Raw genomic sequence first — 14082 nt, 5'->3', positions numbered from 1 at the left:
CATTCTGGTGCAGAATGGTTCTCTGCAGTATATTTGCCATTACTTTGTCCGGTCTAGTTTGAATTGGCCTACGTTAAATCTTTAGGCCAACATTTTTAAAGGTGGCCATTAATTTTGGATGCCCAATTTGAGGCACCTCGAGACTTACATTCAGAGGTTTTGGGAACCTGTAACTCCATTTGAAGTCTATAGGAGCTGCACATGCTTAACATGACTGAAAAATGAGTTTCAGGTAGAGCACCCAAGTATTAAAGCATCCAAAATTAGTGTCCACTTTTGAAAATTTTGCCCTTAATTTTTAGCCTAAATGTTCAGTGTTGATTTAGAGCAGTAAATATCAGGATCTAAATCATTGTCAGGGGATGGCAGACTTCAAAGATGGAGAAAATTCTACTCTCGTAAAAGTGACTACAAAGACACTAGTTCCTCCCTAAAGTGTGGTTTGGTTCTACTCTGTAATATGGATTTATATAAATGGAACCTTCTTATTCAGAATCTGTGTATGTCCTGAGTCATATCTATTCACTTCAGTGATGAAAGTAAATTGTTGTTGCCTTTGACTCCTGTTAGCCTTGCAAAGCCAACATAGCTAAGAGAGAGTGAGAGATTTGCATTGTTTTGCTGCTTTCTTCTTGTGTATCAACAATGGCCTGATGCAAAGCGTTTTAAAATCAATGGGTGTCTTTCCATTGATTTCAGTGGATGTTGGGTCAGGCCCCAAATGAAAGCAGTGAGGATGCCCAAGTGTCACTGAAGGCATAATTGGACAGACAGGGAGGTTGCACAGTTGTCTTTAACACTTCAGTTACTAATGATGATGTGTGAGAAGTGAACAATCCAGCTTGATTCTTACATCCCAGGCTAACTTTGCAGGGCTAGCAGTTAAGAAAAATATCTTTTTGCTTGTAAACTGAGTACATTTAATCAATATATTATAATGAAGTAATAACAGTCCAACCCTTGCAGTACACACATGCTCAATAGAAACTCGCTAAAGCATTGCAGCTATTGTCCCCAAAGGTTTCATCTGTATTGAGCATTGTCTACTCTAGCCCAGGGCTGTAAGGAGCTGAGCAGGATCGTCCCTCAAATGTAGCTCTGAATTGCTAACAACCATTATTTTGACTGAAATTTTCAAAAATAATAATAATCAGCCAGAGGCAATCACCTGGCATGGAAAATTTCATTCCAAATGGTTAATGTTTGGCAAAGTTATATGTAACTGAAAACTGGGTTTTATAGCAAAAAGTCTTGGGCAACCATAATAACAGGCCATATTACCAGCTCAGCCTATAGTAATTTAATGGAATGGATTAATCCAAAGAGGAAATGTACAGCCTCACCACAACCTCCATCTTCATTAATGTAGGCTGCCGTTCCTTCAAAAATGTAAATCAGAGAATTAAGAGGGGGAAATATGCTGCATTACACCTCTACCCCAATATAACACAACCCGATATAATGCGGGTTCGTATACAATGTGGTAAAGCTCTGACACGCTGCTCTGAGCAGCGTGTTAAGGGTGCCAGGCTGGGGTCAAGGGGTTGGATAAGGGGTAGAGGGCCTCAGGGGCTTCCCCCCCCCCAGGGTCTAGGAGGCAGGAGTTGTGGGGGTGCAATTATGGGGGCCCTGCCGTTCCAGAGTGGCCCGGGGGATTAGCGGGGGGCCGGGAGCAGCCCGCTCCACTTCCTTTGCCCCAGCCCCAGCTGTGTTGCTGGGGGAGGGGGCTTGAGGGAAGGGATCCCCTCCACACTCACCGGCAGCAGCAGAAGCAGAGTGGCCTGGCCCCAGCCCGCTCCATTTCACCAGCTCCCAGGAATGTGGCTTGGCCAGCGGTGGGAAGCGGAGCACCGTGGCTGGGATCTGGCGGAGTGGAGAGGGCTGGGGCCAGGCCACGTTGCTTCCGCTGCTGCCGGTGAGGGTGGAGGGCATCCCTTCCCTCAAGCCCCCTTCCCCAGCAACACAGCTGGGACTGGGGCAAGGGAAAGGGCATCCTTTCGCCAATCTCCCCACACTCATCGGCAGTGGGAAGTGGAGCAGCCTGGCACCAGCCCACTCCACTCTGCCAACTCCCAGCCATAGTGCTCTGCTCCCACCACCGGTGAGTGTGGGACCTTTCCCCCACCCCCGCATCCTCCCCAGCGACATGGCTGGGGCCAGGGCAAGGAAAGCAGAGCAGGCTGGGGCCACATTGTCCTGGTTCCTGCTGCAGGTGAGTGGATAGGGGTTGGAGCAGTCAAGGGACAGGGAGCAGGGGGGTTGGGCGGAGGTGGGGTCCTGGTAGTGATTAGGGACAGGGGTCTCTGGAGGGGGCGGTCTAGGAACAAGGAATGGGGGATCCAAAGCAAGTTTGATATAACACAGTCTCAACTATAAAGCAGTGAGATTTTTTGTCTCCCGAGGACCACGTTATATCGTGGTAGAGGTATATTTCAATGCTTTAATTTTCTCCAGCCCAGCATCTGTTGTTTCACTGGATAAAAATATGCTGTCATTGAAGCAGAGACATAGCTACATTAAAGAGCATTGGACTCACATTTGGTTTTTTGCGGGTGTAAGTTAACACTGCTTTTGTTGTTGTTTAAGCTTCTTTGGCATTGTTACATATGAAATAGTTATTAGCATTTTTAAGCGTTGGAAGTTATCAGAGATTAAACTGCATCACAGGCTATTGTTAAAATAATACAAACAGTAACTTTTCCCTTTCTTAGACTTTGTAGGTCAGACTGAGGATGCTGCTACTGGAGCTGCTTCAATAATTGTTAACAGTGAAGGTATATATTTCACATTCTGAGTGGTCCTCTAGTAAGCAAAGGATCTGCCTTTGTAAGCCGCAAAAGAAACTTTTCTCTTGTCTTTGTTAGTTGTGGGGGGTTTCCCTCATTTACGGACAAATTCTGTCATCCTGACATTTCCATATTTACTCATCCTACCGACTATTAGTGGAGCACAGTGCCACTCAATGTGAGTAAGGGTGGGAGAATCTGACTCTTATCATATCTACATATGAATAGCTATAAATGACTAGCCCACTGATTCATCTAATCTGACACTGGCCAGTACATGGTGCACCAGAGGAAGGAGGGGCGGGATTATATATAAAAAACTTTCCCCCATAATGTACCTATCAGATTTACAATGGCAAAAAGGTATTCCTTCCTGACCCCAGCACATGATAAATTTATGCCAGGAATTATGAAATAAGATTATCCTTATTATCTTAGTCTGCATAGCTACAGATATTTTGGTTCTCATATTATCCAGTTGTCTTTAAAATCTTGCCATAATATTTGACTCGGTGATCCTTCTGTAGTGCATATGCTCCAAAAGTGGCATTTGACCTACATATTAATTGTCCTTTAATTTAGCATGTACCTTTGCTTTCATATTTTTGGACAAGGTAGAAAAGAGGGAATTGACCGTTTTTTATATTGTCTTTCATAGTGACTAATTTAACTTCGGCTGATTTTTTTTTTTCTTTTCAAACAAATTTCGCCTCATACTCACTAACTTGTGAACTCTTTGAAAAAAATTACTAAGGTCTAGATTGAACCTTAACTCAGCCCAGAATAAGGATCAGGATGTGACAACTCCATGCCAGGAACAGACCTGTGTGACAGGTTGGATCACAGACACCCCTTTGGGAACTGCCAATTGATGTGCCAAGACTACTTCTGCCCCTGCTTTCCCTGCCAGCCTGGGAATCCAGCACCCTGTCTTGTTGAGCCAGACATACCAGTCTGTTCAAAGGCAGACCCAGGGTCTGAATTAGATGACCCAAAGCTGCAGACTTAACCTGAAAACATCTTACAGAAGTGTTCCTGTCTTTAACACTCCAATGCCCAACTCCCAATGGGGTCTAAACCCCAAATAAATCTGTTTTACCCTGTTTAAAGCTTATACAGGGTAAACTCATAAATTGTTCGCCCTCTATAATACTGATAGAGATGCACAGCTGTTTGCTCCCCCCATACATACTCTGAGTTAATTAACAAGTAAAAAGTGATTTTATTAAATACAAAAAGTAGGATTTAAGTGGTTCCAAGTAGTAGTGAACAGAATAAAGTGAATTACCAAGTAAAATAAAATAAAACACGCAAATCTAAGCCTAATACAGTAATAACCTCACCAGTTCCAGTAAGCTTCCTTTTACAGACTAGTCTCCTGCTAGTCTGGGTCCAGCAATCACTCACACCCCCTATAGTTACTGTCCTTTGTTCTAGTTTCTTTCAGGTATCCTTGCGGGTGGAGAGGCTCTCTCTTTAGCCAGCTGAAGACAAAATGAAGGGGTCTCCCAGGGGTTTAAATAGACTTTCTCTTGTGGGTAGAGGCCCCCTCCTTTCTCCTATGCAAAGTCTAGCTCCAAGATGGAGTTTTGGAGTCACATGGTCAAATCACATGTCCATGCATGACTGAGGGCTTGTCTACATCAGAAAGTTGCAGCGCTGGTGAGGGAGTTACAGCGCTGCAACTTTGAAGGTGTACACATCTGCAGGGCATCACCAGCGCTGCAACTCCCTGTTTGCAGCGCTGGCCGTACTCCCGTTTTGTCTCGGGTGTAGAGGATCCAGCGCTGGTGATCCAGCGCTGGTAATCCAATGTAGACACTTACCAGCGCTTTTCTTGACCTCCGTGGAAGGAGGAAGCCTCTGGTAATCAAGCTGGTCTCCTTTCCTGGTTTGCTCTCTCGTTCCCGGAACCCCGAGCAAGCAGGTCTCCTTCCCTGCGGTTTGCTGGGTGGCTCCGGGAACGCGAGAGCAAACTGCGGCGAAGCTGGTCTCCTTTCCCGGTTTGCTCTCTCGTTCCCCAAACCCCGAGCAAGCAGGTCTCCTTCCCTGAGGTTTGCAGGGTGGTTCGGGGAACGCGAGAGCAAACCGCAGCGAAGCTGGTCTCCTTTCCCGGTTTGCTCTCTCGTTCCCGGAACCCCGAGCAAGCAGGTCTCCTTCCCTGAGGGTTGCAGGGTGGTTCGGGGAACGCGAGAGCAAACCGCGGCGAAGCTGGTCTCCTTTCCCGGTTTGCTCTCTCGTTCCCCGAACCCCGAGCAAGCAGGTCTCCTTCCCTAAGGTTTGCTGGGTGGTTCCGGGAACGCGAGAGCAAACCACGGCGAAGCTGGTCTCCTTTCCCGATTTGCTCTCTCGTTCCCCGAACCCCGAGCAAGCAGGTCTCCTTCCCTGAGGTTTGCAGGGTGGTTCGGGGAACGCGAGAGCAAACCGCGGCGAAGCTGGTCTCCTTTCCCGGTTTGCTCTCTCGTTCCCGGAACCCCGAGCAAGCAGGTCTCCTTCCCTGCGGTTTGCAGGGTGGTTCGGGGAACGCGAGAGCAAACCGCGGCGAAGCTGGTCTCCTTCCCCGGTTTGCTCTCGCGTTCCCCGAACCCCAGTGCAAGCAGGTCTCCTTCCCTGCGGTTTGCTCTCGCGTTCCCCGAACCCCCGAGCAAGCAGGTCTCCTTCCCTGCGGCTTCAAGGGGAGTTCGGGGAACGCGAGAGCAAACCGCGGGGAAGCTGGTCTCCTTCCCCGGTTTGCTCTCGCGTTCCCCGAACCCCAGTGCAAGCAGGTCTCCTTCCCTGCGGTTTGCTCTCGCGTTCCTCGAACCCCCGAGCAAGCAGGTCTCCTTCCCTGCGGCTTCAAGGGGAGTTCGGGGAACGCGAGAGCAAACCGCGGGGAAGCTGGTCTCCTTCCCCGGTTTGCTCTCGCGTTCCCCGAACCCCCCTTGAAGCCGCCCAACAGCGCTGCAGTGTGGCCACATCTAACACCACTTGCAGCGCTGGTTGCTGTAAGTGTGGCCACTCTGCAGCGCTGGCCCTATACAGCTGTACTAATACAGCTGTAACAACCAGCGCTGCAAAATTTTAGATGTAGACATGGCCTGAGTTTCTTACCAGCCAAACCACATTCTTGAGAAAGCCCCGATGTGGATTGACATCTCCCAAGTTCATTGTTGGCTTAAGTGGTTCCTGATTGGGCACTTAATCTGCTGGCCAAATGCTTTACTAAGGCTATCAAGCAAGTAGACAGCCAATCTTCCTAACTTCAAGTACAAAAATGATACATGCATACAAATAGGAGGGATGTATTCAGTAGATCATAACCTTTACATAGATACATTACATGGCATATGTAGCATAAAACATATTCTAATTATGTCATATTTACATTCATAAGCATAGTCCATAAAGCCCTATGGGTGGCACATCACAGCCTGGAAAGGGAATTGTGACTAGGGCAAGTTGGAAAGGTTAATCTGAGTAATAGTAGGTGGAAATATTAAGTGCATTAGTTAAAGCACATTAACCCCAGTTTGGATACTCACATTCAGAAGTAGTTGCCTTAGTTCCCTTTAGTTCAGTGACTTAAGATAGACATACCAGAGTCACAATTCCTTCCCTGATGTTTCTCCATGACCCTCCCCCTCTCCCATTCTGGCAGAGTAAGTTTGGGAAGTAAATTACTGAAGCTCTTGAGAGTGCAGTTTTCATCCCTCACATACCTGACCAGCTACTTTGGTCAGTGACTGGGGGAAGAGGACAGAGCCATGGCATCGCCCTCTCGAGGCCCCTCTCATTCTCCTCCCTGCCAACTTCCCATGGGAGGAATATCCAAGAAATATTGTCTATGCTCTACACTGGACCCAAGGTTCAGGTTGGCTGAGTAAGGGACGGAGTCTTACTTCCCCTTTTAGTCCTCTGCTGGGCAGAGTAAGAGTAAGAAAGAGCATGATTTAACCTTGAAACAGTAGTGAGTGACTTGTTGGGTTTTCAAGAACTCTATGATCTGTTCTGAGAGATAACAGACAAAAACTTGTGGATTAAAAACTTTTGAAGCACTAAGAAACAGAGCCATGATGATTGTCCACTACTCTGAAGTTTATGGTGGATTTTCCTAGAAACTGATATTGGTACGAAAGTTCATTAGAAGTTTTGTGATGTGGAGGATGAACTGAACAATGCATTGTGGCACATAGGTTATTTCTGTCAAAAATGGAAGTTCCTAAATTAAGTTACCAAATCTAAAACTGGCTTCAGATTTCACATAGAAGTGGCTGCTAGAGCAAAGCGGGTCAGGACTGTGCTGTAAAGCAAACAGATATGCAGAACTGGTAGCGGTAATGGTTGTTACTTCTACTTAAAACCGTCTGGGGCCAAAATTGAGTAGATTACAATAAAATAGCAGTACTTTTGTTCTGTGCTGTTACAAGAGAGACTATTTTATTTGAAGAAGCCTGGCGGATTTGACCTATCAAGTTGTATACTACTCATCTAAGGGTTTGTCTACCCGTGCAAGTTGTACTGCTATAGCAGTGCTGGTATAGTTTAAGCAGTACGACTCACTCATGTGAATATGGTTATGTCAGTATAAAAGAGCTTATATCAGTCTGTCTTATTCCTATAAGGGAAGGGTTATAGTTCTTTGAAGAGTCTGCATTATTCTGTTAAGATAATTCAGGACAAAGAAAAGAGACAAATACTAAATTTCATAAAGGACTCTGCTATAATTAATTTTAACTCATAAACTAATTAACAGAATCACTTGTAAATTCTCAGAAAATTCTATAGGCAGAGTGAGTGCTGTAAGTTTGGGGAGAAAGCACAGTATTTTTTCACACAAAACAAAGAGGTCAAGTCTCTGCTTTAAGAACAAAATGGAACTCAGTATATGGAGTCACAAACAACATTTCCATTATGTGGTCCTGTGAAATCCACAATTCAGATGCATTGCAAAGTTTTGCTTTTGTGGCAGCCTTAGAAATCTGTGTTTTCTGGAAATTTTCACTGCTTCCGGTTAGGTGCTTACTAAACGTAAACTCCAGCTTCCCAAGTGGGCTTGTCAACCAAGACCTTGCAGATGGTGGCATTTCCCCACTCCTCGCAAAGCAAAGAACTGTAACATGCCTCCAACAGTTTTTCTGAACATTTTCCCTCTTCAGAGGTGTAGTCCCACTTTCCACTTCCACTTGCTGCTGCATCCCCTTTTCACCTCCTTCCCCCCACCACTTTTACCACTCTTACAGCACCCTGTCTCCTGACAATGTATTACTGGTTTATAGGATCTCTGTAAAATTATTATGCAGATTGTTTCTGTTTTGTTTATATAAATAAAGAAGCAGTTACAAGGCAATCTCTATATAGGAAAGAAACTTCCTTTATGGGTAGGTTATTCCATATTATCCCCTTCACAGTTTTGGCACCTTCCTCTTCCTGTGATATATCTAGCACTGGCCATTGCTAGAGACAATACTGGACTAGATGAACCACTAGTCTGATCCAGTCTGGCAATTCCTTCGTGCATAGAAAAAGCCTAGAGAAGGAACAGCAAGGACTGTGGCAGGCAATGATCAAAGTGCATTAGCAAAACAAAGTGAGGGCACAGGACTGGAATAGCAGGGACTGTTGCAGGTTAGAAGTAAGGTGCACTGGCAGAACAATGTGTGGAAAAGCAAGCACAGTGCCTGCCTAAATTAATGTTGACTATAGGTATTGCTATTATTCAGTCAATTCATGAACACTGAATTCTCACACTTTTTATAAAGCGTGGGCACACTTCAATATCAAAGCAGTACGTGTACATGTACCTACAGAAAGCTTTTCAAAATACACATTTAGAAGTGACTAGCAAAACAAGGCAAAAAACGTGCAGAACATGAATGTCAATGTGACTGAAATATTCTTTGCATAAAGTAAAACACATGTTTTGGTCCTGCGGGCTAAGAAGAAACTGGTACCTGGATGTAGCATCTTATTTTAATATACTGGGAAAATGGGGCTTTTTAATGTGTTCAGCAAGTGACTGTAGAGAAACTACATCACCATGGACACACCCAAAATTTATCCTTATGCTCCTGAACTCTGTGATTTGTCAAGCAACTATTTCTCATAATATTCGTTCATAGTCACAGACATTATCATTTTTTTCCTATGAAATACTGTGCAGGAGCTCTGCAGCCCTTACTGCAGTTGTTCTGATAGGCTGAGAGACTGCTAAGATGTAGCAGAGTTTGTCGGCTGCGGTGCAGACTATGGGAGTGTGAATTGCAGCACATGGTAAAGCGTTGCACTGTAACTGCCCTGCATAGACCCTGCTAATGTGAACTAAAAGGAACCTAGTTTACATTAAGGTAGGGCTTGTCTACATCAGAAAGTTGCAGCGCTGGTGAGGGAGTTACAGCGCTGCAACTTTGAAGGTGTACACATCTGCAGGGCATCACCAGCGCTGCAACTCCCTGTTTGCAGCGCTGGCCGTACTCCCGTTTTGTCTCGGGTGTAGAGGATCCAGCGCTGGTGATCCAGCGCTGGTAATCCAATGTAGACACTTACCAGCGCTTTTCTTGACCTCCGTGGAAGGAGGAAGCCTCTGGTAATCAAGCTGGTCTCCTTTCCCGGTTTGCTCTCTCGTTCCCGGAACCCCGAGCAAGCAGGTCTCCTTCCCTAAGGTTTGCTGGGTGGCTCCGGGAACGCGAGAGCAAACCGCGGCGAAGCTGGTCTCCTTTCCCGGTTTGCTCTCTCGTTCCCGGAACCCCAAGCAAGCAGGTCTCCTTCCCTGCGGTTTGCAGGGTGGTTCGGGGAACGCGAGAGCAAACCGCGGCGAAGCTGGTCTCCTTTCCCGGTTTGCTCTCGCGTTCCCGGAACCCCGAGCAAGCAGGTCTCCTTCCCTGAGGGTTGCAGGGTGGTTCGGGGAACGCGAGAGCAAACCGCGGCGAAGCTGGTCTCCTTTCCCGGTTTGCTCTCGCGTTCCCGGAACCCCCCTTGAAGCCGCCCAACAGCGCTGCAGTGTGGCCACATCTAACACCACTTGCAGCGCTGGTTGCTGTAAGTGTGGCCACTCTGCAGCGCTGGCCCTATACAGCTGTACTAATACAGCTGTAACAACCAGCGCTGCAAAATTTTAGATGTAGACATGGCCGTAGTCTCATTAGTCCCTTTTAGTTCACACTAGCAGGGTCTACATAGGGCAGTTACATGGCAATACTTTAGTGCATAGTTCAATTCATGCCCCCATAGTCTGCACTGCGGAGCCTTGAAGACAAGCCCTTAAACACCACTGATGACTTGAGGGCTCTTTCACATGTATTCTAAAGAAAAACTGTGCCCCTGTTGTATTTGGCAGTGTATTCTGAGCCCTGGTCTACATTATAAAATTACTTTGCCATAACTAGGTCACTTGGGGGTGTGAATAATCCACACCCCTGAACAATGTAGTTATACCTACCTAAGCGGCAGCGTAGACAGACTATGTTGGTGGGCGAACCTCTCTTGCCGATATAGCTATTGCCTGTCACGGAGGTAGATTAGCTAAACCGATGGGAGACGCTCTCTACCGTCACTTTTGAGCATCTTGTTGTGCTGATGCCGCATTTTAAGTGTAGACATGCCTTGGATACTCCTATCATAAGGCATTTGTAGAATGTATTTAAAAATAGCACTTTAAATTCATTTGGCAGTTTTCAGGGTTTGTCTACATAGGGGTATTCAGAAAAATTAATCTGTATTAACTGAAGGTGTAAATTTAAATTGGATTAAACTGCATTAAGAGCCAATTTGAATTTTTTTTACTCAGAAATGAAGTGGTCTTAATTCAGTTTAATTTAATTCACTTCCAAGGTGAATTAAGGTCAATTTAATTCTATATATGAGTATCCACACAGTGGTTCTCACCAGGGGTATGCGTACCCTGTGGGTATGCAGAGGTCTTCCAGAGGTACATAAACTCATCTAGATATTTGGCTAATTTTACAACAGGCTTACACAGAAAGCACCAGCCAAGTCAGTACAAACTAAAATTTCATACAGACAGTGACTTATTTATACTGCTCTGTATACTGAAATGTAAACACAATATTTATATTCCAGTTGATTTATTTTATAATTATACTGTACAAATGAGAAAGTAAGCAATTTTTCAGTAATAGTATACGGTGACACTTTTATATTTTTATGTCTGATTTTGTAAGCAAAACGTGAGGTCAAACTTGGGGGAACGTAAGACAAATCAGACTCCTGAAAGGGGTACAGTAGTCTAGAAAGGTTGAGAGCCACTAGTTTAAACAATCCATTTAAAAAGTTAATTAACCTTTTTGTACTTTTCATTGTCTGTGCTCTTTCTGAAAATCAATTTAAAAAAATCACAAAAAATAGATAATTCAGATTAACCTTCCTGAGTGACTCCATGTAGCCCACAGCCTACTGCTAGTGGCCACCATCTTTCTGATAAGTGATGTCGGCAGGGTTAAAAGCATTGTTGAAAGCAATATCTATGTACTCAGCATTCATACTGGTTTAAGTATCAGGAGGACTTTTAAAATAAGGACTAAATCCCTAACTGGTGTAAATTTGTTTAGCTCCATCTCTTCAGTGGAGCTATGCTAGTTTACACTGGTTGAGAATGTAGCCCTTGCTATTTTAAATGAAATGCCTAAAACCCTAATCAGCAAACCCTTATTCACATGAGTAGTCCTTAGCCATTTAATTGAAATGAAGATCTACTAGTGTAAGTAAAGGAATTGCAGGATAAACATTGCACAGAAATGTTTTTTTCTTGGCTGCTAGTGTCCATTGCTATTTAATACAGTTTTATTGTCTCTGGTGCTGGGTTCCCACCTGCTTGGTGTCACCAATGTCCTTGTTTAAGCAAATTGGTTGCCATAGTAGTAGACTCAGAAATGCTAACTTTGAATATTTTGAGCCAGATTCTGCTCTCATTTATACTGGTATAAACTTGAAATAACTTCGTTGTCTTCAGTGGTGTTACTCCAGACAAAATCAGTGTAGCTAAAAGCAGAATGTGATCTAGGGTGACCAGATGTCCTGATATTTGGGGCTTTTTCTTATATAGCCACCTATTTCCCCCTATGACCCCCCCACCCCATCCTGATTTTTCACACTTGCTATCTGGTCACCCTAATGTGATCCATTATTTCACTAAATATTGGATTGAGCCAGTACTGTCTGGTACAATGTAGTAATATTGTATTTCTCTAGTAGGACTATTGGTCTAAAGCAAAATGTAAGTCTCTAGCCCTTTATAGTTGCAGAATAAAACCCTTCTGTCTGTGACCCAGTGCAGGGCTGCCTACCTTGAATCTGCAAAAACAGGTTGAAACAAACAGCTACAATTATCTTAATATGCCATTAACTCTAAAGTTAACTATTTTGCTGCTCATTATTTCAGCAGGACCATGCAGGTACTCCAATGGGTAGAATTTGGGATTGTAAGTAGCATACACTTCAGATGGAGGGCCACCACAATTTTATTCCATCTGACTGCTACAATTCACCATTTTTAGCTTCTCACCATGTAAACTTTCAGAAGGTATGTTGGGCAAAATGGATGCTGTTTGCCTTTGAATATTCCTATAGCAAAATCCAGACGCTTTGGAATGGCATATATTTGTTGGAGAGGTTTCCTGCAACCAAGATGCTCATGCTTATCTGTTGAAAAACAGGGTGTCGACCAAAATGCTGAGGGTTTGCTATTCAGATGTTTTAAACCAAGTCATTGACAGTGGAATTGCTTTGGAAAGCTTGGGATCATTGTTCCATTGTCCTGCTTTCCCTTCAGAGTGTCAGCATGGAGATCTGCTTTCTATGTTCCTTACACAAGGGACTTTGAAGTCTCATTCAAAGAAAAAAAATGCATTTTTAAAACCTAGCTGTTTAACTCAATCCATTACAAAATCGGTGTCCTTTAGTGATTGGCAGCCCCTAAAGGAATCTTCAGTGGAGGCAAGGAGTAGGAGCTGTAGATCAAGGAGCAACTGGTTTATTGAATTTAATACTTAGTAATTAATAATACATTTTAATTAGCAGGCATCCATGCCTGAAAGTCTCTCAGTATCTTAACAGTATAACTAAAAACAGAACTGCAATCAAATAGAGGCAATATGCTTGTTTTGGTTTGTTTGTTTTTTAATACAATAGCAAGAGCCTAGGGTAATGAACCTCCCCATCCAGTTGTATACATTAAACAAACAACCAGAATAAAAAGGACACCGGAAGGGATTTGAACTATTGCCCTAGTTGTGCTTTACAGCATATCCATTGGAAGAGCCAAAGGTATTGGCTGCCCATCTTTACTTCCTCCACATATTCTGTAAAGAGTTCTTATGAGTCAAATATTAACTATCTGTTTTAATACTCATGCCATTGGTGGTAGGGCCTGTTTCAGGTTCTCACAATGCTTCAAAACACTGACAATGTGGAGTGTCCCTGATTGCCTCTCCTTGAAATTCACAGGATGCTTGTAATTTTCACAGATTTAATCCAATATGCAGTGATCCTAAACTAAAGGGATGGTTAAAATTCTGAATGCATTTTGGGCATCGTGACTCACTATATCAGTGTGATTACTTCTGCTAAGGTAACATCACAGGAAGGCACAGATGTTTTTAGGGGACACTCAGTACCCTGGTATCTCCAATTTGGTAGTGTAGTGGTTCTTTTTAGTCCAAACAGAACATGAAAATCAAACTTGGGAAAAAAAACTCTGCATGTTAAATCCTCAAAAATATGTCTATACTTCATTGTGTTTGGAGTACAATATAACATCTTTTATGCACAGGTCTTTGTCACTGAAATCTTTGGATGATTAAGTGCACAAGCATGCAGCTTTCCAAGTTTTTTTGAAAAGCGCTTTGAAATCCTCATGTGAAAGGCACTGGAAAAGGGCAAAGAGTTGTTTTATTTACCTTAATTTATTGTAGTATATAGTTTAAAACATGGAATCTTCTCTTCAGGACAGAATGTTATTGTCATAGTCGCAGGAGCCAATTTGCTTTTGGATTCTGAAGACCTGAAGAGGGCTGCTAATGCCATTTGCAAGGCCAAAGTGATCATCTGCCAGCTAGAAATAACACCTGCTATTTCTCTGGAAGCCCTAAAAATGGCATACTCCAATGGAGGTAATTTACCTTAAGTGTTCATCAATTAGGTTACTGCTTTTGCATCTTTGTCTCGTCTCTGCAAAAGTTTTCTTCATGGTTTCTGCAAACCATTTTAATTTCTGTCACACTAGCCTATAGTACAGATGAAACAGTGACCACAACCTCATGCCACTCTAATAAAACCTAAATTAAATTTTAAAATATCACAATGC

General features: G+C 43.9%; 1 protein-coding gene across 2 annotated transcripts in view; it reads left to right on the top strand.

Annotated features, from left to right (window-relative positions):
• RBKS (ribokinase) overlaps nucleotides 1-14082 on the top strand; it is a 112139-nt gene that overhangs the window by 42502 nt on the left and 55555 nt on the right. The window contains exons 4-5 of one of the 2 annotated variants that reach the window (XM_030557318.1): nucleotides 2712-2774; nucleotides 13724-13888. In XM_030557318.1, coding sequence (XP_030413178.1) covers nucleotides 2712-2774; nucleotides 13724-13888 — 228 coding nt within the window. The remainder of the gene's footprint in view (nucleotides 1-2711; nucleotides 2775-13723; nucleotides 13889-14082) is intronic. The other variant, XM_030557319.1, reaches the window with a different exon arrangement.

Source organism: Gopherus evgoodei, chromosome 3 (assembly GCF_007399415.2).
Source record: "Gopherus evgoodei ecotype Sinaloan lineage chromosome 3, rGopEvg1_v1.p, whole genome shotgun sequence".
NCBI lineage: Eukaryota > Metazoa > Chordata > Testudines > Testudinidae > Gopherus > Gopherus evgoodei.
This window is presented reverse-complemented; position numbering and strand designations above follow the sequence as displayed.